The 23,095-nt window shown below is 45.0% G+C and overlaps 1 protein-coding gene across 2 annotated transcripts in view; it reads left to right on the top strand.

Annotated features, from left to right (window-relative positions):
• The first annotated feature begins 157 nt into the window (after window positions 1-157).
• LOC119436476 (transmembrane 9 superfamily member 3-like) overlaps window positions 158-23,095 on the top strand; it is a 96,855-nt gene continuing 73,917 nt past the window's right edge. The window contains exons 1-6 of one of the 2 annotated variants that reach the window (XM_037703326.2): window positions 158-316; window positions 963-1,158; window positions 1,218-1,340; window positions 3,153-3,313; window positions 15,647-15,724; window positions 22,436-22,567. In XM_037703326.2, the coding sequence (XP_037559254.1) occupies window positions 239-316; window positions 963-1,158; window positions 1,218-1,340; window positions 3,153-3,313; window positions 15,647-15,724; window positions 22,436-22,567 (768 nt within the window). In that variant the 5' untranslated portion in view covers window positions 158-238. Of the gene's footprint in view, window positions 317-962; window positions 1,159-1,217; window positions 1,341-3,152; window positions 3,314-15,646; window positions 15,725-22,435; window positions 22,598-23,095 lie in introns of both variants that reach the window. The other variant, XM_037703325.2, reaches the window with a different exon arrangement.

The following is a 23,095-nucleotide window of genomic DNA, read 5'->3' as shown; positions in this document are numbered from 1 at the left end:
AGTTGAAAAAAAAAAGAAGCAATAAAAATAAATTTCTTAAATTACATTACTACAATTTGTGTTTGAAAACTTTTTAACCAATTGGTTTGCCATTTAGCTTTATAATAATAATAAAAAATTAAATGAATACAAGCGCCATTCAATAAATAAGGCGTTTAGGGCTGACGTGGCTGGACGTACTGATGTACTAGGAGTGCTGTCGTCGAGTCATGAAGAGTACTTACGCGGCATAATAATCATGAAACGATTCGGATATGCGTTTGTGCTACTGTGCATTTGCTTCAGGCCTACCGAAAGCGATGAGCATGATCACAAGGTATGATATCGAGATTTTGCTCTAGTACAGTACGTGCAGCATGTAAATTCGTATCTTGGTGCCGCACTCTGCGCGCATTAAGGTTTTGGTGATGGAGTGCAGCACACACCCTCCTATGCGATTAATTTCGTCTGCCTGCCAGGTTTTTACATTAAAATGATTCTATTTTGGCAAGTACTTTTGAACAATAATGTTCTCTGCTTCTGCAATGTGACTTTAATGCTGATCGACTCCACGCCGGCGGCGTCGTTCTTTACCTTGATACTCGGATGGTGATAACGTGGACCTTGGTGTTGTGTAGGTAAAATGTTGAGAATTGCCTGTAAGAATATAACTTGACGTTGAATATGATCACGATCTCAAGTTAACAAGATCGCATGAAGCCGGAATAAGCCTAATTGTTACCCTGTTCCTTGCGACACAAGCGCATTTGCTACGATTGTATGTTACTGCATGTAGTAACACGCAGCCGAGTTCGCAACTGTGTGGCCGCTCTTATAAGTAGCCCCATTCCGCCGGTCGCTGTTGGCAAGAGAACAGGTGTCGTTTAGGGAAGCAGCTGCGAACAGTATGCGCTTCGCCGCGGCACTAAAGGTCGCGAAAACATTGTTGGCTGAAGTGTGTGCTTTCTGCGCAATGTTTGCAGTACCAAGACAACGAAGAAGTAGTGTTGTGGATGAACACAGTGGGACCTTACCACAATCGACAAGAGACGTACACTTATTTGTCATTGCCTTTCTGTGTTGGCCCAAAGGCCTCCATCAGTCATTACCATGAAACCTTGGGAGAGGCACTCCTGGGAGTTGAACTTGAATTTAGTGGCCTCGACATACTTTTCAAAGGTGAGCACACTGCTCATACTGTGGGTCACGTCGTTTACATTTCATTTTCGTATTTACAGCACCTGTGGCCAAGACGACCTACTGTGACATCACCCTGGATAGTGCGAAATTGCATGCATTCATATATGCTGTAAAAAACCACTACTGGTATCAGATGTATATTGATGGGCTGCCTATCTGGGGTAAGTCATATTTTAAAAACTATGTTCAAAGTTCGTTAACCATGAGGGCATGAAGTTTTTTCGAAAGCATTGAGTTGCAATCTTGTGCAAGTGTGCAATCGGGCAGTGTACAGTTGAACACCTTTATAATGAAGTGCTTAATTCGTTATACAGGTCACTTTGTTGTAAAGGTCACGCACCGCACAGCTCGCGAAAGAACCGGGACAGAGTTATTCCTTTGCTATACAGGTCGTTTCATTGTAGAGGTGCTCCAATGTATTTTTTGTTTGCAGCAGCAATACAAGGCACATTTTCTTCAAACAAGCAGTTGAGGACATATATATATATATATATATATATGTGTGTGTGTGTGTGTGTGTGTAATCTGTGTGTGTGTGTGTGCGCGCGCACATGTGTGTGAGACCTCTCCTAATGTGTGCTCTCCTTATATACCGGGTGTTTCAGCGAACACTTTCAAAAATTTTTAAAGCTTGCCTGTGTCAGATAGCACAATTCTAGTTCATGAGCTGGTCTACTTAGTCGCACAAAAAATTGAAATGCATAATAGATTAATTTTAAAAAATTCAATAATAAAGTTTATAACTGATTTTCTTATGACCCATAAATTGCAATTAAAAGTTCTAGCCATCGAGTTCACAAGGTGGATCCACTTCGAATGAATTCGCAGGATGACACCAGTTTTCGGATATTAATTCTTGAACTTTGCGGAGAAATGAATTGGCATTCCAGTTTCTTTTGTACTTCAATGCATAAAACAACACTTTTGTTAAGAACGTAACTTAACAGAAAGTATTGTTTGAGAACTCTATTGTCGTTACTTTCGCGATAATGTTTTGTTTATCAAAAAAAGAAAATGACAAAGTAATTTCTTGAATTTCTCGCCGAAACTGCAAAGAAATTACATCAGAGTGAAGTCACGGATTTCAAAGTAATTTTCGTAATTAGACCGCATTGGATTCAGTGAAAGTTCTCGAAACTTGCCATCTTCAGTCCTGGGCTCCTTTAGAACCTAATATAGTGTATTGTTACCCTTAAAGAATTAACTAGGACCTAGCAGACACCATAAAAATTCCTGACGTCACGGTGGGCTGGTGGGGGAACTCCAAGGCGGCGGCGCCACCCGTCTTTAGTTGTTACGCATTTTCTGGTTTACCAAGCATCTTCTCATGATAAGAGTGGTGTTTTTTGTAATGTTCTTAGAGGGTAATTTACAAATACAGGTGAAATTGTTTTTCTCTTTAGTGTTCCTTTAATATGCCCCTAATTAAGAAATGTAAATAATGTGAGCAAGACTTGTTCACCAAGATGACCCCTCGCAAACTTTATTAGTAGTGTGCAATGAGACGGTGGTGCAGCCCTGGTGACGTGCTAGCTGTAGCAGACAACGGCAAGCAAAAGCATCGTACACACTGTAAAAAAAAAAGCTCTTTTTGCAGACTTATAGATGTGCAAATAATTACTGCAGTTGTCTTAATAATTACAATAATTTTTTCTTATTGCTGTGGTAGCCCATTGATTGCGAACACAAGTATCGAGCGGGCAAGGGAAAGCGTGTAGCTTGCAAATGCAGTGAATGCATGACCTCCAAGATAGGGCGGTGCACTGTAGCACGCAGCGTAACACTAGACTGGCCGTCGGTGGCACTGACGCAGCACGCCGCCGCGTCCCCTCTAGGTGTGGCATGGTCTCTGTTTTTACTTGGTTTAGGAATAAAATATTTGTATTCGATTCAATCAGGATATTTCGCTATTCGTACACCCCTAATAATAAAAAATATGCTTTTGTTACTGTGTGGCATCTGTTCTTTCTCAGGCATTGTTGGTGAGCATGACGAGTCTGACAACAGCTATTACCTTTGGACACACAAGAAGTTTGAAATTGGCTACAATGGAAACAGAATAGTTGATGTCAACTTGACCAGCGAAGTAAAAACAAAACTTGTTTTAAATCAGAAGATATTTCTTACGTATGAGGTGAGTTTACTTTGTTGGTTTATGATGGGGTTGGGTATTAGTGTAGTGACCAGACTGACCAAGAGCCAAGCTGCACTGCCTATATGGCAGCTTGACTCCGCATGCTCATCTGGTTACTTTTTCTGAAATCTTTGAAAAGTACAAAGTAGGGACTGCATAATGCTAAAAGCTAAATACTTATAGAGCTGGCCGTATCATATACTGCTTGTGATAAAGGACCTTTTTTGCCCCCTTTTTTTTGTCAGTTGGGCAGTTGCAACTGTGTTGCAGTGTAATGTTCCAAATATAAAATTAAACATACTGACTTTCGCTATTCATTGCTGTCACACGTCAACAATAAGTGATTTTTGTGCTGTGTAGTACTTGTAGTGCGCCCCTTCCCATTTCATAGCCCAGTGTGCAGACCTTGCATCATTCAGCGAACAACTGTCTAACCCCTTCACATAAATTATGTTGCCTGGATCTGTTATTTTACCTGGTCATCTCTAATGTTAGTTTCATATGATTCCCATATACACATTACCTTTGTTTCTTCTTATTGCTCCCACAGCATTCCACTGTTTCTGCTCACTCTTCTATTACCCCAACCAATCAGTATCTTTTACCCTACTCCACCAAATTGTTGGTTGTAGTGTGCTATATTTGGTTATCTTATTACTACACTCATTAATATTCAGCGATAATTGCTTATTATTGTGCTACTGATTCGGATTGCTTGCTTTGTTACACCACACCTTCCTCTTGTTGCATTTTGCTTTTCATTTTACACAAATTATACACTGCTAATACAATTAGTAAAATGAAACATGCAAAAGGCCAAGAAACATGCCAAAATGTAACCATAAAAAATGTCACAGTTTCGCCCTAAGGGCGAAGCAATGAATGCGATAGCAACACAGCAATGTCATACGAAGTAAGGTGAGCGGCTTTGGTAGCAATATGAATTGTAGTAAACATGAGCTGATTAATTAAGCAGGTGTGCTGCGGCGTAAGTAGACCGACATGAAGAGAGACTCGATGACCACGAGAAGGCGCGTGTGAAACGGTGGTGTTGATGAGAAGCGCTTCCCGTGGGCAGCGCGTGCGAAGGGACACACCTGTAGCGCTGCACTGCCGACCCGGGCAGCATTGCATGTGTAGCGTGCATTGGAAAATGTGGCCCGACTATTACTAACTGATTGAACAAGCGTGGTGTGAGCGCGCACAAACAAACATGAATAGATCACACTGAATGACTGCAGACAACAACTGTCAAAACGCTGGCAGCAAGCGCATACGCCGCAGCAGCGGGCGAAGGTACGTGCGGTCTATCGCTTCAACGGAAACTGAGCGGCGAATGCACGGCACATAAAGGTCAGAGCCGTGTGGAGATAAGCGACGGTGCGAGCGAGCGACGAGCGCGGTTGTTGGCAGAGTAGAAGTGCGCCCCCCCCCCCTCTCCCTCCGGCGCTGGCTTCCCGCTTCCTTGCTTGCGCGTGGGAGATTGAGTGCGTTCGCTTTCCGTGATAGCGCGCGTCCCTGCACGCTTCCGCTCAGGCATACGGCGCGCGCCGAAGATTTTGTCTATAGGGAACCTCACGGCGACGCCGACGGCAGAAATCCGGTTGAAGTGTCCATATAATTGCTATCGCAATAAAAAATCTTAAAAGGTGATACAAATGCGTTGCTAATACAGCCGGTGCCCTTTTCCTTTATGCAAAATTGAAATGCTTCAAATAGCTCCTATGCTGCTGTACCTATGCTTCCGCCCACAATCTTAATTTTGTGAAACTGACGGCCACACTCACACTCCGTGCAATGCGCAGGTAAATGTGCAGTTCCCTTGTTTTTTGCTGAAAGTTTGTGCTCCCATGTGTGGTCATTGATGCACAAACCGTTTTCAGTTGTGTAGACCTTCCTACACAAACGCAATATCTCATAGACACCATTTGCATACTTCACAAATGACCTTATGTTCTTCTTTTGGCATCTCGATGGGCAAAATGCAAGAACGTCCGTGTACCGTGCATTGGGTGCATGTTAAAGAATCCCAGGTGGTTGGAATTAATCCGCAGTCCCCCCACTACGTGCCTTGTAATCAGATCATGGTTTTGGCACATAAAACCCCAGAATTTAATTGAAATGTGTTTTTTTTTTTTTTTTTGCATCTCGACTATGTGATGGCACAAGAAAACTAAAGACATAGGCCAGCAAGCTTGTACAGCACTGAAAAGACAATAGGAGCTGTAATTGTCACTTTTCTAGCTTGTCAGACATTTTGTAAATATACTACTCTGTATACCGTTAGGCCGCATATGCAGTCGAACCTGGTTATGTCAAACCCACTTATAACGAATTATTGTGTATATCGAACAGCTGTAAAATCCCTTTGAAAATCACATGCAAATGTATAGGGCTGGTGCACACGTATATAGAACGCCCGTTCATCAGCACATTCGATATATTGAACGCGGCGCCACACCGAAGACCTTGAAGTGCCCTTCTTGGTGCACTTTGAGGTCTTCTGGCACCTGGAGGTGGAGAAGAGAATGTGCAGTTAGTTGAGCCCCGTCGATCTGTTTGGCTAGCCCGCGTGCTACTTTGAATGTCAACATTCCTTCTTTCCGATTTTCGTGGCGTCCTTGTGTGGGTTGAGTGCCTATATTTACGAGTTCATTTTCTGCAAGCGATGGCAGCTGCAAGTGTAAAGAAAAGAACCAACTTGGACTTCGCAATGAAGTTGAAAGTGATCCAGTAATTTTTTGCTGGTAAATAAAATGTGCTTGCTTTTTTTTTCTGAGTTGCGTGCATTAACTTAGCAGCCCTCGGCGGCATAAATTGGTAAGCCGCTGTTTGCCTTTGCCTCGGGGCCTATTATTTTACATATCGAATTACCTATTTATCGAACTTTTTTGTAATCCCATTCAGATTCAATATATCCGGGTTCGACTGTAGAAAGTTATAAAATAGGGGCCCCAAAGGAATAGTCATTACTACTGTGCAGGTGCAATATGCAAACAGTGTTGCAATTTTCATCATGCATCTGCATAAAGTAGGACACCCCAAACTTAGCCATAAAGTTTTGCGTCAACAAACATGCTAGCGCCCGTTGAAGTGACAGCTCTCGTGTTGCAGCAAATGTGACCAGATTCTTGAGCAACTTGTATCCATTCTGTGGTGCAATTGCTTTGGTGCTTTACTGCTGCGTATGAGGTCGTGAGCAGTATTCCTAGCTTTTGTAGTCATATTCCGTTCGGAGCAGAATGCGTAGAAATTGTGTACCATGCTCTTGGTGCATGTTAAAGAACCCGTTGAAATTAATTGTGAAAGCCTTACTATGGTGTCTGTCATGGCCTCCATGTTGCTTTGGGATATGCCATGAACCACCTTTCCTTGAAGCCTCAAAAACGCGTTGGAACAAGTAGGGTCTTTCCCAGGGGTATATTGCCCGAACAATTTTTCAAATAGACTTAGTGCGAGCGTAAATACTACTGAAGTAGAGCTCCAAGTCGGGCTAGTTGGTTGACATGCATGGTATAATTTTTTAACTGCGCTAACACACACTGACAAGGACGAGGCAGACAAGACGTGCGCAGACTCGCAACTGAATGTTTAATGGGTGAAAATGACATATATACAGAGAAAAATGAACACATCTGATTGGCAACCCAACCATGGATACGTTGACGTCACACAGTAGCATCTAAAAACGCCATCTCGCAATCAGCTAGTGACACCGAAGGTTCGCTAACACACCCACGTGTAGTTTTTTATCTTAAATGCCTCAAACAGTTCCCTAGTACTACGGTCCCTATGACGGTACAGAATTCTAGTTTGTTTAAGAAGTGGGAGGCAAGTTTCCTTGTTTAGTTTTTTACAGTCATTACAATGCTTAGCCACGTGGGAATAACCATCTGAGGTGCTGTTTGTTTTATGTTCTTTCAGCCGAACGTTAATACATCTAGCCGTCTGGCCGATGTATACACACCCACAAGAAAAAGGAAATTCATACACAACTGCGCAGGCACAGGGGACAATGGTTGACCCTTGCTTATGCTCAATCTTGCAGACAAAAGGGCTGTGGTTAGATGCCCTGTCAATTACATTCATTACTCTAGCACATAAACGCGACATTTTCTGAGGGGCTGAGAATACGACGTTGACCCCATACCGCTGCGCTACATTCTTCAAATTGTGTGCAACTTTGTGCTGGTACGGAATTACAGCAAACGCTCTTTTTTCTTTATAAGTGCAGGGTGAGTGCACACCACTATTTTTAACTTTCCTTACGAGTTTCTCACATGTTGCTCCAATTACAAATTTTGGGTATCCAGCATTCGTCAGCCTAGTCACTTGGAAACCGATACTTCCCGTTACTACGTGGGGGCATGACTTCTGTAGTGCTGCATCTATGCACGACAAGGCAATTCCACTCTTTACAATCTTCGAATGCCTGGAGGAAAAATTGAGGGGGGACTTATGGGACCTTGGTCGATAAAACCAACATGTGTGGAATAACCCAAAACGCAAACGTATGTCCAGAAATTGCAATTCATTTTCGTGGGGAAGTTCTGCTCCAATTACAAATTTTGGGTATCCAGCATTCGTCAGCCTAGTCACTTGGAAACCGATACTTTCCGTTACTACGTGGGGGCATGACTTCTGTAGTGCTGCATCTATGCACGACAAGGCACGACAAGACAAGAATTGCCTTGTCGTGCATAGATGCAGCACTACAGAAGTCATGCCCCCACGTAGTAACGGAAAGTATCGGTTTCCAAGTGACTAGGCTGACGAATGCTGGATACCCAAAATTTGTAATTGGAGCAGAACTTCCCCACGAAAATGAATTGCAATTTCTGGACATACGTTTGCGTTTTGGGTTATTCCACACATGTTGGTTTTATCGACCAAGGTCCCATAAGTCCCCCCTCAATTTTTCCTCCAGGCATTCGAAGATTGTAAAGAGTGGAATTGCCTTGTCGTGCATAGATGCAGCACTACAGAAGTCATGCCCCCACGTAGTAACGGGAAGTATCGGTTTCCAAGTGACTAGGCTGACGAATGCTGGATACCCAAAATTTGTAATTGGAGCAACATGTGAGAAACTCGTAAGGAAAGTTAAAAATAGTGGTGTGCACTCACCCCGCACTAATAAAGAAAAAAGAGCGTTTGCTGTAATTCCGTACCAGCACAAAGTTGCACACAATTTGAAGAATGTAGCGCAGCGGTATGGGGTCAACGTCGTATTCTCAGCCCCTCAGAAAATGTCGCGTTTATGTGCTAGAGTAATGAATGTAATTGACAGGGCATCTAACCACAGCCCTTTTGTCTGCAAGATTGAGCATAAGCAAGGGTCAACCATTGTCCCCTGTGCCTGCGCAGTTGTGTATGAATTTCCTTTTTCTTGTGGGTGTGTATACATCGGCCAGACGGCTAGATGTATTAACGTTCGGCTGAAAGAACATAAAACAAACAGCACCTCAGATGGTTATTCCCACGTGGCTAAGCATTGTAATGACTGTAAAAAACTAAACAAGGAAACTTGCCTCCCACTTCTTAAACAAACTAGAATTCTGTACCGTCATAGGGACCGTAGTACTAGGGAACTGTTTGAGGCATTTAAGATAAAAACTACACGTGGGTGTGTTAGCGAACCTTCGGTGTCACTAGCTGATTACGAGATGGCGTTTTTAGATGCTACTGTGTGACGTCAACGTATCCATGGTTGGGTTGCCAATCAGATGTGTTCATTTTTCTCTGTATATATGTCATTTTCACCCATTAAACATTCAGTTGCGAGTCTGCGCACGTCTTGTCTGCCTCGTCCTTGTCAGTGTGTGTTAGCGCAGTTAAAAAATTATACCATGTAAATACTACGAGCGCAATATATTTATCTTTCAAATTCGCCCTCACTGTTTCTCCGATCCGAAGGAGCAGGGCAGCGCCGAGGGCTGTGCCTCGCCTATGGCATTACCGTATGTCAAGAGGGCTCGTCGTGCTCGAGTCTGGCCATGCTATGTGGTGCAGACCAGCATTGTCCTGCATGGATAGTAAGCAAATCAATACAAAGCACCTCTGACCAGGAGTGAGCGTGTGCTGGCACGTGCCCCTTGTAGATGCTAACCACAATTCCTCGTGAGACATGACAGGTGTAGCATACATGTCGGTTGAGCTTAAGTTTTGCATGTTTTGAGGCTAGTTGTGTGTTCAAAACCAATCGAAATTGGGGAGATTGTACGGCTCTGACACTGATAAGCAGTGTGACCACCAAAGTTTCGGTCTTGCGGGAGTGGCCGAGCATGAGCAAGACGATAGTTGGCTTCTTTCGGAAGTGCGTAATTCTTATCGAAATTTGAAGCGCAGGTTTTTGCTTACTTCAGCCGGTTTAGTAAACTGAATCACTAAATATACACAGTAACAGAAGGAAGAAGCACACCGATCCAAACACACTTTGATTGATGTTAGCTATCGGCCAATAGCAGCCGATTATCGGAATGTGCTAGTCACCGGCAGCTTCAAAATGGGTAAGGAGAAGGCCTCTGTTTTTGAAAAAAAGAGTATTTGAGGAAAGGGTAACTTTGCGCTGTGCTTGCGAGCTCCACACACGGCGTACAGTTGCAAAATTTTGCTATCTTCACAGCAGCATATGCCATCCATGGAATATGTTTTTTCGCCAAGCCCGAGGTGTGGTTCAGGGCCCCTTTAAACCCCATCAAAGGCAGCGGTAAAATGAAAGGATTGAAGATAAACCACCACTGTTCTTGAGGTATAAATTCTGAGAGTGTGTAAGCCTAAAACATTAGGGCTTGGTCTGGAGCACGGTGTAAGATACTCTTTAGGTGGGGACACTTCTCGGCTTGCTTGCTAGACGCGATCGACCAGATAAAGTAGCAACGGCATGCGTCTATCGGGCCGGTGATGGCAGCGGATACCTACCGGCGGAACGACGTAACTTCAGTTAGAATGCCGGCGAGAGCTTGTGCGGACAAGGAACACGCGCATGCCCTTACCCCGATGTTCTGCCCTCTCCCCGGTGACCTACTTTCGTGCGTCACTCAATCATTTCGGATTTCCCACGCAGCGCCAGTTGCTGTACCAACGGGAGATTAAACCAATAAAAAGTTTTCTGTGTTGAAGTTGCGTCGTACCGCCGATAGGTATCCGCTGCCGTTACTGGGCCGATCGGCGCGTGCCTTTGCTACTTTATCTGGTCGATCGCGTCTCGCGAGTGTCCTCACCTAAAGAGTATCTATCTTACACCGTGGTCTGGAGTGTCTATAATAACATTTAACGGATGGAAATGAACCGGATTCTGAAGGCCAAACTATGTAGACCAACTTATGTACTTATGTTAAATGCAGAATTGGTGTTAACATTGAAACATGTATAAGCATAGGCAATTTTTTACATTTCTTTATAGCTTTGCTTTTTAGCTGTAGTGAATGGTGCATGAGCAAGAATGAAATTGTAATTGCACAATGCTATTGAAACTCTGTGCTTCTGTGTGCCCCAATTCTGGCCTCTGTAAAACTAATTGGGGCCTCAAACTGTAGGGCCCATACTGTAGGACTCTGTAATGTTTACTTTGTACTTGGGTGTCCTTCACTCCTTGTAGGAGCATTTCACAGACCGCATCTACCTAATTAATAGTGACTTAGGTTTGGGTGTGCTATAGTTTAGGCAGGTTTGTTAGTTTTTTTACACCAGCCATCTACTCAGGAACAATCCTTTTCGAACTTTCACCCTACAATTATTAACACCTATAATCACAATCACTCCATCAGAGAATTAGATGCTATCCGCTGTGGTTGCTCAGTGGCTATGGTGTTGGGCTGCTGAGCACGAGGTCGCAGGATCAAATCCCTGCCACGGCGGCCGCATTTCGATGGGGCGAAATGCAAAAACACCCGTTTACTTAGATTTGGGTGCATGGTAAAGAACCCCAAGTGGTCCAAATTATTCCGGAGTCCCCCACTATGGCATGCCTCATAATGAGATCGTGGTTTTGGCACGTAAAACCCCATAATTCAATTTTTTTTTAAAGAGAATTAGATGCTGCATGTCTGTACAAGTGGTGGTTTCATATGTATACGACACTGCACACCACAAAATGTTTTGCCCACTGGTAAAACGTTTTGTGTAGGCAGCCGATAACGAAACAAAGAATCTTGGAACGACACTCTGAGTAGGTGTAGCAGGGTGCCTCATTTAGCCAGGCTTAACAACGTGTGTGTGTGTGCATGCTTCAGAGAAGTTTGAGAGTGTCAGAAATGTTCTTTTCATTACATATATTGCACTTTTTTAGTACAAAAGAAAGTGCAAGCTTTAGGGCTTAGTCATATTGTTGTTGGTCAGGTTGAGAACTTTTTAACGCCTCTTGTATACGGCTGTATAAACTCTTTGTAGCCATGATATAGGCACAACCATATTTGATCATGTAAATGCCCACATGATACCAAAACACATGGCCCACATTTAGGTGGGTCTTGTGTTTGGGAAGGCCGGCGGAACAGCCATGCTGCCTTGAATAGAGCAGTGAGTTTTGGAAGTGCAAGTGAGATTACGTACACGGCACATAATTGCCCATTATACAGTCATTTTAAGGTTGATTACATGGCCTATGCTGCTTACGCTAACATGTTCAAGAGGCACGAAACTATGCATTTGACATCTCGCAGATGTTGGCGTGTATTATAATTAGTTGACCATTAGAATATGATTGAATGAACTTTGAATAGTAAATAATTGCACTTAACAGTATACCACCACTCGCTTCCATGCTTTATGCACTGCTTTCAGACTTGTACATGTTACAGAAAAAAAAAATAACCGATGACAATTACAGTAACTTCATTCAAAAAATGTATTCAATTACAGTGACCACTTACTGCCCAGTGGAATTAATTGAATAATTATTGAGATGTAATTGATCACTTTTCTGTTACTTTTCTTCTTGTTGCACAATTACAGCACGATTGCAAAAATACATTACAGTGGAATCTCGAATCTTATACGAATCTCACGGGGTCACGAAAAAAATTCATAATAGCCGAAATTCGTGTCATTGAAACACAATTAAAACTAGCTAAATTAAAGAGTCAAGAGGTGAACTCACTCAGGCACACGTACGTAAAAAGCATTTACAGTATAGACCACTTATAACGTAACCGTTTATAGTGCAGAACTGGCTACAACGCAGCCTTTTCCAACTCCCGTTCACCCTCCCATAGAACTCCATGTATACTCATACCGCTTACAGTGCAGCCGCATGAGACGATATTGCGGCTTCCGCGGGAAAATCTCGCCGACAAGGGCGGTAGCGAGCACGAGGTGCGCCCACCGATGGAAGAGGAGATCAACGAGGGCGATGCGGACGAGGAGCATGAGACGTGGAGCACAAGTCTATGGGCGATAAAGTCGTCACCGCACGCCGTATGTGCGAGTGAAAGCGCGCGGGGGACGCGCGCCTTCACGGACAGCGAACGCACAGCGGAAAGCAAACGTGACTGCCGTTGCGCGAAAGGTCGTGGGGGTATGGGAGGGGGGGCGACGCCAAATGCGTATCTTGCAACCGAGCGCAAGGGTAACTGGCGACGCAATCGCCCCACGCGAAAGGAGCAAAGCGGGAAGGTAGCGTGGGAGTGGGGGGGGGGGCTCCTACTCTGCCAGCAAATGCGTTCTTGTACTTTGCACCTGTGCCGGCTGTCGGTGTCGTTGCCGTTGCGCGCACCGTATCTTGAAAGCGATCTCCACACAGCTCTGACCTTTGTATGCGCTGTGCTTATGCCGCTCAGTTTCCGTTGAAGCGATAGACCGCACGAACCTTCGCTCGCTGTGGCGGCCGCACGTGGGGAAGCGCGGCCGCCGCAGCGAGTGCAGAGACCAAAAGAAAAGCACAAAAACAACAAAAGCGCCACCGCTTCAAACTCTTCACGCCCAGTCGCGGCTTCCGCGCTGTCTGGCGCCGCGTTCGCGGCCGTCGGTGGGGCGGCGTTTATTCGTATCAACCGACCCTGGTCGAAAATCGATTCGTAACAACCGTTCTCTAGCACGTTGCAAAGTAATGGGGCTCGGCCGGGACCTCAGAAAAATTCGTATCATCCGGAAATTCGTATTAGTCGTGATCGTATCATCGAGATTCCACTGTAAATAGAACGAGCTGGCCTGGCTCTTTCAGTGCGTCCTCTGCAGCCCTTCACATGTCTATCTTCACTATAAATTGCTTTTCAAAAGTTTTGCCGATCGTTTTTCCTTTCTTTCTGGTGAAGACACCAGCAGCAAGACTGAAAACTTGCTCTATCTGCGCGCTTGATGGAAGAGGAGTGTTGCAATGCCATACTTGCCGGAGTAGCCCAGTGACTGTGGCGTTGCGCTGCTGAGTTCGAGGTCACGGGTTCAATCTAGGCCGCGACAGCCGCATTACAATGTGGGCAGAATTCAAGAACACCCATGTACCGTGCATTGGCTGCACATTAAATAACCCTAGGGGGTCTAAATTAATCCCGAGTCCTTAACTATGGCCTGCCTCCTAATGAGTTCATGATTTCGGCGCGTAAAACTTAATTAAATTTTTGTAATGCACGAACACCTTGCGTATATGATTCTGGTTGCTCAATGCCACGATGCTTGTGTTTGTGTCCTTTATGAACTGGAGTACTTCTCTATTGCTCAAGCTTAGAGAAGGCGCTTTTGGTAGGGCCAATGATTAGCTGAAAAAAAAAATGTTGGTGATTTCCTGGTATTAGCATCTGAAGTAGTCATTGCTATTGAGCCAGAGAAGTGCTAATTGAAATCATTGGCCAACATCTGGTGGAATATTAACCCTGTCCATGCTAGATATTATCCCTAATTTTGACCTAGAATGGCCAAATTTATTTTTAACCAGTTGCCAACTTGTTTTGCCTCCTCGGAAAGAATTGTGCTGACCCTTGGATTGTGTGCTGCCATCTACCAAAAGCAGGATTATGCACTTAGACAAAACTACGCATGTCCATAGCATTGCTAGAAAATGCAAAGTACTGCTGATGAGCTGAGCTCGCCCTTGGCTGTTTTTACCAGAAACACATGGACGAACCTAGCTCGTCAAAGGCACGGAAGGGGTTAAGATGAAGCAAATACAGGAGCATGGGTTTGCTGGCTAAACATGTGCATCCAAGAGACTTTTGTATTACATGTCTGAGGGCATTTTACTGTAGTTCCCACCAAATCCAAGTGCTGAAAGGCACGTCAGCTTTTACAGCTTGTTTCGCCAATAAAGTAACTGGTTACATGTAATTGGTTACTGAACAAAGTAATTGATATACAGTGAGTGTTACCATGTAAAGAAACTAATCAATTACAAAACAATCAATGTGATCGATTGGAAGTGATTAATTAAATATAATTTGTTACATACAAGTCTAACTGCTTTTTCACTTGATGAGAAAAATACATAGTAGTGTACTGCTATTATTCAGTCAGTGATTTCTTGTGGGCAGCTGCACTGGTCATATGCAATTCTTGCCAAATCGCATGTATTCACTTAGTACTGGAAGATGAGTTAGAACAGGTGAACCATGAATGAGTCAATAGCAAGGTAATCTTGTCACTCTTCAGGCGTGTCAAGTGTCTGCAGTAAGAGGCATTTGCTTTTCCGTCCCTCAATCTAATGCATTGTAGAGATGCATAATTCTTTAGAAATTCATGCACAAGTTGCCAAAAGCGGTGCAAGTGTGGTCTTCAGGCAACTTGACTAGTTCTGCCATAAATAAGAATAACATGTTAAAACACGTGTGTTCACAGGAACATGTGATGACACTTGAACTGATCAACAGTAATCCAAACAAGGAATGTATCAGTTGGAGTCGATGTTACAAGGATGAAGACAAGTACTGGCACTAACCATGTATTTCCTTGCAATGCCACAGATGGCTAAAGGTGCAAAATGGATTGGTGCCACCATTGTTTCCAGTGTATGATCTGCTCTCCCCCAAAGTGAAATAAGGGGGGAAAAGGATTGTTGAGGACTTTTATGTGCCAAAAATCACAATCCGATTATGAGAAATGCTGTAGTGGGGGGCTGCGGAATAATTTTTACCACTTGGGGTTCTTTAGCATGCATCCAATGCATTGTACACAGGTGTTGCTTTTCTCCCCCATCGAAATGCGACCGCCATGGCTGTAATTTGATCCTGTGACCTCTTGCTTATCAGTGCAGCGCCATATCCACTAAGCCACTACACCAAGTAATATGGGGAAGAAGGCACCATTACATATAGATCCCATGACATGTGTATTACATTTGACGAAAATAATTACTATATGCATGTTCTTTGCACAAACTAAAGATTGGTTTGTTGTCCTTCTGAACAGGTAATCTGGAAACCATCAACTGTTCGATTTGAAGAAAGGTTTGACAAGTACCTAGACCCAAGCTTCTTCCAGCACAGGGCAAGTCTTACTGTCTTTGAACTGTGTGTGTGCGTGTGTGTTGAGATACCATTTTATGAGAGCTTGATGCATATTGTGATATTTAAAGGCGGCATGTTAACAGACCTGCTCAAAAGCTAAGAAGTCTGAAGCAGCTGCATTCTTTACAAGCAACAGTTTAAAGAACATGTTCTAACTTCGTTGTTGAAATGTGTAGATAACCATTTTTTACTGCCATAACTTAGTTTTCTTGAAAGAGACTAGCCTTATGCCAGGACAGTCATACCAATTACAGTCATTATATAACCCTGCATGGTTGTGGCTTCATGAGCAGACAGTGCTTGCGGCAAGCAGTTGTTTCATTTTTATTTACTGGGGGATTTGATGTGACAACATTGCGGAAACAATTGGGAGTAAAGCAAGGGCCTCTCGAGTCCCAGGGGTAGCATTGGCCCAGCGACCTAGGTCGGAGCTTGGCCAGACAGATCAGTCGAGAGGGCCTGTTCATAGACGAGGCTATTTAGAACAAAAAATACAGTAAAACCTTGTTAATTCGACCCCCGTTAATTCGGAAAATTGGATAATTCGGACTTGTCGTCTGGTCCCGGCCGGCGTATGCATTATTCAATGCAATCCAACTCTTGTTAATTCGGACGGATTTGGCCGCACATTGGTTAATTCGGGCAACTTTCGCAGCTTGGCGAGCGAGGAGCGCCGCAAATGTGCGATGCAAAAGAGGAAGAATGGTTCTAGCGTTTAACCGAAATGAAGCGGCGAAGTCCGAAAGTCGTAAGCGGAAATCGCACGTGAATGACGGCAATGCCGGAACGCTTTGTGCCTGTTTGTGTCTTTAAAGCCTTTATTCTTGCGTTTACTGCTGCGCATAACACCGCGTTGGCCGCGGGCTTTCATAATTGCGTAGTCGTTGTCCATGATCTCGTCGATAGCGGCCGCGGTTTTCTCTGCAGTGGTTGCGGCAAACAGTAGTTTCATTTTTACTCAGTGCGTGCGTCGGCTGCATGCCTAAAAAACTGTGTAGTCGCCATCGACGATCACATAGATAGCAACCGCGGTTTCGTCCGCAGTTGTTGCAGCGAACGGTACTTTTCGTTCTGATTTTAGTGCGTGCGTCGACCGCGTGCCTTCATCACCGCAAAGTTGCCGTTAATAATTGCGTTGATAGCGGCCGCGGTTTTCTCTGCAGTGGTTGTGGCAAACAGTTTTCTTTTTGACTCGGTGCAAAGCTGTCGAGGTTAATAGTGCCAGCTACATTGCGATTATGTTTTCGCCAGCTCACTGGTGAAACATAATCTGGATGTGCGCTCGATAGTGCAAAGTGTGTCTCAAATTAAGGCACGCGCGCGGCTGTGCAGCAAAGGAAGTCTCGAGGCCTTAATCACCACTGCTAGTGCCAGTGAGTCACGGGTTGTTGACGAGAATTTCAGCTTCCACTCTGCTTTTAGGCAAAATAGCAACATGAGTTGCTCATTCATTCACTAAATAAAAGCGCGTTGATGTAGTAAGCATTTGCTTATTGTCTTCTGGATACCCTCAATAATTCGACATTTCGGTTACTTCGGATTTACGGTCCTGTGAAATACGAATTAACGAGGTTTTACTGTAAGACATTTAACTACATCACTACATAAAGAGCGGTCGGCTTAACTAGTTGGTTGTAATGAAAATAAAACGCACAAGCTGTCGCTGGAAAGGGGCACTGTTCTTCTATAGGCTCTCGTCTAGGAGAGAGAAGGAATCGACCAAAGTGTGCGCAATCACCATATCCAGACATTAAAGCTAGCTGCCCCATGTGCAGCGCGAGTCAGAATAGGAGTAGCTTCACACCAGGGCACAGATGTGCACACAGATGTTGATGCGTAAGTGCACCGTTCGTGTTTCACGCTCGCTGGAAGCACTGGGGTTTCACCATTTTTAGCATCCCAATTGTCGTCTTTGTCTAATCGACAGCTTGAAGAGCTTCGTGCCATTTTTGGCCATTTGGTATGAATGTTCGTCACAGAGGCAAGCCATAACAGGAGTAAAAGAATAAAAAGTCTTTGGCAGCAGCCCATGAGCTAGCATCGAAGTTGACTACATTGTGATGGATGAGTTGTTGCCAGCCTGGCTTAATGAAGACAAAATAGGAGGGAGAGATGAACACTTTATTTAGAATCAATAATGGAACTGGTGGAGGCCCTCAGTCCAAGGCCTTGCTGGTGCAATTCAACACTGCGTTCATGAACTCCACCAGGTACTCTTGTGCCAGTAAGGAGTTGGCTTGTGTCAGCCATGTAGCCGGTGGGGGTAGAGGGGTGGAGGGACAAGGAAGGAGATAGGGGAGAAACAGGTGGGTGACAGTGCCATAGATTGTGTTGGGAAGAAACAGGTGGGTGACAGTGCCATAGGTTGTGTTGGGAGCTAGGGTCCCCAAGAAGGGCAGACAGGGGGGGTTCGGAGAAAGCACGGAGAAGGTGCGGGCGGGTTGGAGAGGGCAAAGACTTGGACTGCGCCTGCCACAGTAGAACGCCATATGCACGCGGGAGTGCTGGGTTGGGAGGGGGTAAAGACGTGCCTGGAGTAGACAATAGGTGGATAGCAAAATCTCGGTTGTCGCAAGGGATTGTGAGGTACGGCGTATTCTGCTACCACTTCCGGTTCGAGACCACGACGCCGTCTATGCCGCCGTCAATTCATGCCCATGCTTCACGCGCTTTGTCTTTTATATACTGCGGAACTTTGGTGAAAAACCACGATATAACCACCGCTGGGCAGTTCCAAAACGTAGGTGTGAGCTATCGCTTCTTCGCACTTATGTTGGCACCCTTAAGCCCAAACCGCATGAGAGCGATTTTGTGCGCAACGGCGACGAGCGACGAAACGGGCCGTCGCGCGAACAGATCGCTTGTTCTTGTCGCTCGATCGCTCGGTTCTGGAAATCTAGAATTTGTCGCTCGGGGTCGCTCGGAAGTGCTATGAGCGACTAGCCAATAGCGCGAAGTCGGAACTGGATATACATCAGTCAAGTACTACCGATTGTCGCACGGAACGAGCAAACGACTAGATTTTGATACATGTAAGGATAATAACGTAGTGCAAGACCTTCAGAAATATTAATGCTACTCTTTAAACTAAAACACATCAGCTTAAATTAATAAAGCACGCGTAACGCCAGTTTCGGCGAGTATTTGCTGCCTTCATACCGGACGTAGCTCAAAGTCGTCGCTCGTCTCGTCGCTCGCATACGGTACGACTTGTAGGTGACCAGTGAACGCGACAGCCATCTCCATCACGTCGCTTGTCGCTAGACTCATGTATTTTTGTGTGGCAGGTATTTCCTGCCCTAACGTGTTTGTGTCGCGTCAAATAGTCATAACGTTTATCAAGCGCAAACGTTTGTCGAGCGGATATAAACGTTCGTTAACTTAGAAGTAGTTTTCAATAAGTGGTAAGTCAACCTAATAAGTGGCTGTTGGTAATGCTTCCCATAACAAACGGTACAGTCGATCGCTTCGTCCGCTGTTTTGTCTGCAGCGGTGCCTAGCGCGCGCCATGTCGTTGGCTGCTGGGCCTTCGCAGTCTCCTGTTTTTGTCAAGAAACACATGTCGTGTATAACTGCAGAGAGAAAGCACTCATTTAAGTACCGTATTTATTCGAATCTAGGCCGATAGTTTTTTTTTTCAAATAATCACATAAGAAACTCTAGGGTCGGCTTAGATTCGAGGATTTAGAAAAACGCGCCAGTTTTTAACTGAAACTGATAAATACGGTGCATAGTTACCGCCATCCAGAAAAGTTAGTATCGCAGCCGCTACTAGCCGCGCCAGTAGCCAACTGAAGTACACTAGCGACGTCGCCATTTTGACCTGCGTCGTATCGGTTGTATCGGTATGGTGCAGCATCGGCGCGCGGTGTGGCGTTATCGTAATAGCACCAAATGGGCGATGCCACTATAGTGCCACTTTCTAAACGAATAATGTATTTACTCGAATCTAACGTGCACTTTCAACACGACCCTAAATCTGCGTTGGCATTTCAAAATGGCCGCCACGCACGCGCGTCGAGCCTAGCTACCGTAGCATGTGGAAGCTTCCTCCGTGTGTTGCAGTACACGTGCTTAGGCAATAGTCTACCGTCTGTCTTCACGTTCTCAGCGTCTGCTCTATCTATCAGCATGAAGTACCAAGGACATCGTGATGCCGCATTTAAAAGGAAAGCGATTATCTGTGCGGAGACGGACGGAAATCGGGCCGCATCACGGGCGTTCGGAGAATCCGAAACTTGCGAGCGGGACTGGCACAAACAGAAGGAAAGAATTTTCGCCAGCAAAGCAATGCGGAACGGTTTCAGTGGACCGAAGCAGGACGTAATGTGCGACGATCCACTCCGGCGATACGATCGCCTTGGCCCTATCATGAAAGCAATCTGCGATGGGTAAAGTCCGCCGCGCGCTGTGTTTTCGCCGTGTTGAAGAGAGACGCATGCTAGCACGAAGGTGCGCTCCGTCTCTAGCGTTCTGACAGTTCGTTTCCGCGGTCAACGAGCGAGATGTGTTCATGTTTGCTTGTGCGCGCGTGACACCGTGCTTGTTATTAGCGGTCTACTAATTTACTATCGCATTCGATGCATCGCCTTTCGGGCGAAACTGCGACTTTTTTTATTCATCACAACTTCAGTGCATCGGGAGGAAATCTATTTTTCCAAATGACAGAAAGTTGTACTTCTGTTTGAAATTCAAGCATGAGGTGCGCGGTACTGTAAATGACTTTTTTTTTTTCCCTCGCGGAAAACAGGTGCGCGTTACAATCGACGAAGCGTGAGAATCGAGTAAATACGGTAGTTGTGCTAGCCGTAGAGGCATCGGTCTGTCGTTGGAGGGGGCCACGGGAGATGCTTGTTGCGTGCGCCCGACAATCCCGCATAACCAGGAATCCCTACAACCTCCACCGTTGTGCGTGAAAAATGTGCTGTGAGAGAGGCAAATGGGGCAGGAAGTGTTCCCTGCAGAAATTCGTGACAAGCAAGATAACTAATCGAAATAACTTTTGTTATTTCGATCCTAAAATTGGCCTTCACTGGATAATCCAAACCTGACCCATAGGGGTCAGCACGCACATGCCTGACCTCTATGGTGACCCTGACGGTGACCCCTTTAGTTGCAGCATCTGTATCGGCGGGGCTTAGGGAACTGAATGCACTAAACACATGTCATCTTGCATGGAAAATGCCTATTTTCGGCCTGCCCTAGGATGAATTTCAAGCAATAACTGTAGCTCACAATGTCTGATTGCAGTATTTACCCGATTCTAACATGCACCTTTAAAAAAGAAAAAGAAAAGAGAAATGGGCCGAACATAGCCTGCGTGGTGCAATCGGGACACAAAACCAGTCTCCTTTGCACCATTCGAATGCTTTACCACACAACACACATGTATTGCGGCAAAGCTGACTGAAAAAAATTAAAAGTGCTGAAGCTGACTTCAGGAAACCGGCCGCCATTGTGGAAAAATTTTTTTTGCTAAAAAATTGGGTGCGAGTTAGATTTCTACATTGTTTAGGAGTTTTAATGTCATTTCTGCATTAGTTTACTACTTTGGAGACATAGAAAGTGTGCGTGCATTTGGTTTGAGGGCACTTAGAATCTCGCAAATAATGCCGAATGAATCAGTGGTGTGTTTTGGTTTTCTTTTTCTGCATCTTGTTTTATTTGACCCGCCCAATAATTTGATCCTTTTCGTTGGTCCCGTCAGGGTCGATTAACTGAAGTGAAGTCTATTATAAAACTTACACAACAGTTTACTTTCAGTTGTTCAGAAGGGAAGAAATGACGCGGATAATGGCAAATCACTCCTATTACGGTCCTCACTAGAGAGTGGAGAATATATGGGTACGTCAGTGACATGGTGGGACAGAAATGCGGGAACGTACCGGTATGTCATTGACACTGAAAGGTTTTAAAGCGTTTTGATTCGAAAATATGATGTTGAGATAATTTTGACATTTTTCTCAGACCTGTGGTATCCAAGTGAATACGTCAATAAACGAGTGCGCACATAAGTGGGTCAGGAAGTTTCTCCCTCTAGTTGTATTCATGTGCACCATGTGTATTTTGACGACCAGATACCATATACCTGTGTATAAGCCACCCCCGTGTATAGCCTGCACCCACCACTTTTGGGTGTGAAAATTTGGAAAAAAAAAAAAAACTAAAACGCGTCTAGTCCCACAAAGTGCTGCAAGATGGGGCCACTTAGTTTTTGCCACTCGCCGCACACCATACCATCGCAAAGAGCTTTGAGTCACGGGCCTATCAAACTCCATGAACGGCACAGAGGACGATTAGCTGTGGGAGCGCGCCAATGAGGTGTTTTCTTCCGTGAGTGCCGAGGAGCTGAGCTCATCCGACAGTGATTAGCGCGAAAGGGACGATAAATAGTGAAATAAAATGTTCATATCTGTCACCAGTTTTTTAATTATCAGACAGTAGTCGCAATGGCACTACGGTGGGTTAATATGTAGCTATAGGCCTGATTCGGGTATAACCCGCATCTGAGCAAAATTTGATGAAAAAAAGTGCAGCTTATTATACATGAGTAAATACTGCACCAACTATCCCAACAACTCTCCTGCTTTTGCTGTAATACCACAGAGCAATGCGCATGTGAGTGGATTTTTGGCATGGTCAACAAGACAAAACCATGCGACTCCTAATGGTTGAGGCCTCTTCCTTGCAGATCCATTGGTTCTCAATCTTCAACTCCTTCATGATGGTAATCTTCCTGGTGGGTCTGGTGAGCATGATCCTGATGCGCACCCTACGCAAGGACTACGCCCGCTACAGCAAGGACGAGGAGATGGATGACATGGTGGGCAATGAGTGGCAAATCGTGCAAGTGGTAAAACTGAAATCACATCTCCAATAAGCCCTCCTTTTTGCTACCTTCATTCTTGGGAGCTCTCTTGTCTACCTTCTGCACCTGTTGATCGGTGAATGTATATGGCACATTGCACTACACTGCATGCTCCTTGCTCCTCCTGGTCAGCATGTGTGTTAGCATTATGGTGCTTTTACAAACCATAAGCCTTAAAGGGGTCCTGAACCACTCCTCAAGCTTGTTTAAACTCTTTCATTACCGCGAGAAAAATGGTTTGTTTTTTTATAGGTTCTCGGGAAAATGCGTAGGCGCCTCCGACTCTGCGATCAAGCTAGCACATCGCGCGCGGACTTCTCGGATCCTTGCCTAAGCATTTCGTGCATCGGCGCCTCCGACTGCGCAACTCACATCGAGCGTCGACTCCTCGAGGCCGTGGCTACGCATTTCGCGCGTCGGCACATCGCTCATCGAGAGTCGACACCTCGGACCCGCGGCTAGGCACTTCGCGCGTCGGCATCG

This window comes from Dermacentor silvarum, chromosome 1, assembly GCF_013339745.2.
Source record: "Dermacentor silvarum isolate Dsil-2018 chromosome 1, BIME_Dsil_1.4, whole genome shotgun sequence".
NCBI classification, from domain to species: Eukaryota; Metazoa; Arthropoda; class Arachnida; order Ixodida; family Ixodidae; genus Dermacentor; species Dermacentor silvarum.
Note: the sequence above shows the minus strand (reverse complement) of the source record. Positions and strands in the feature narration are given on the sequence as shown.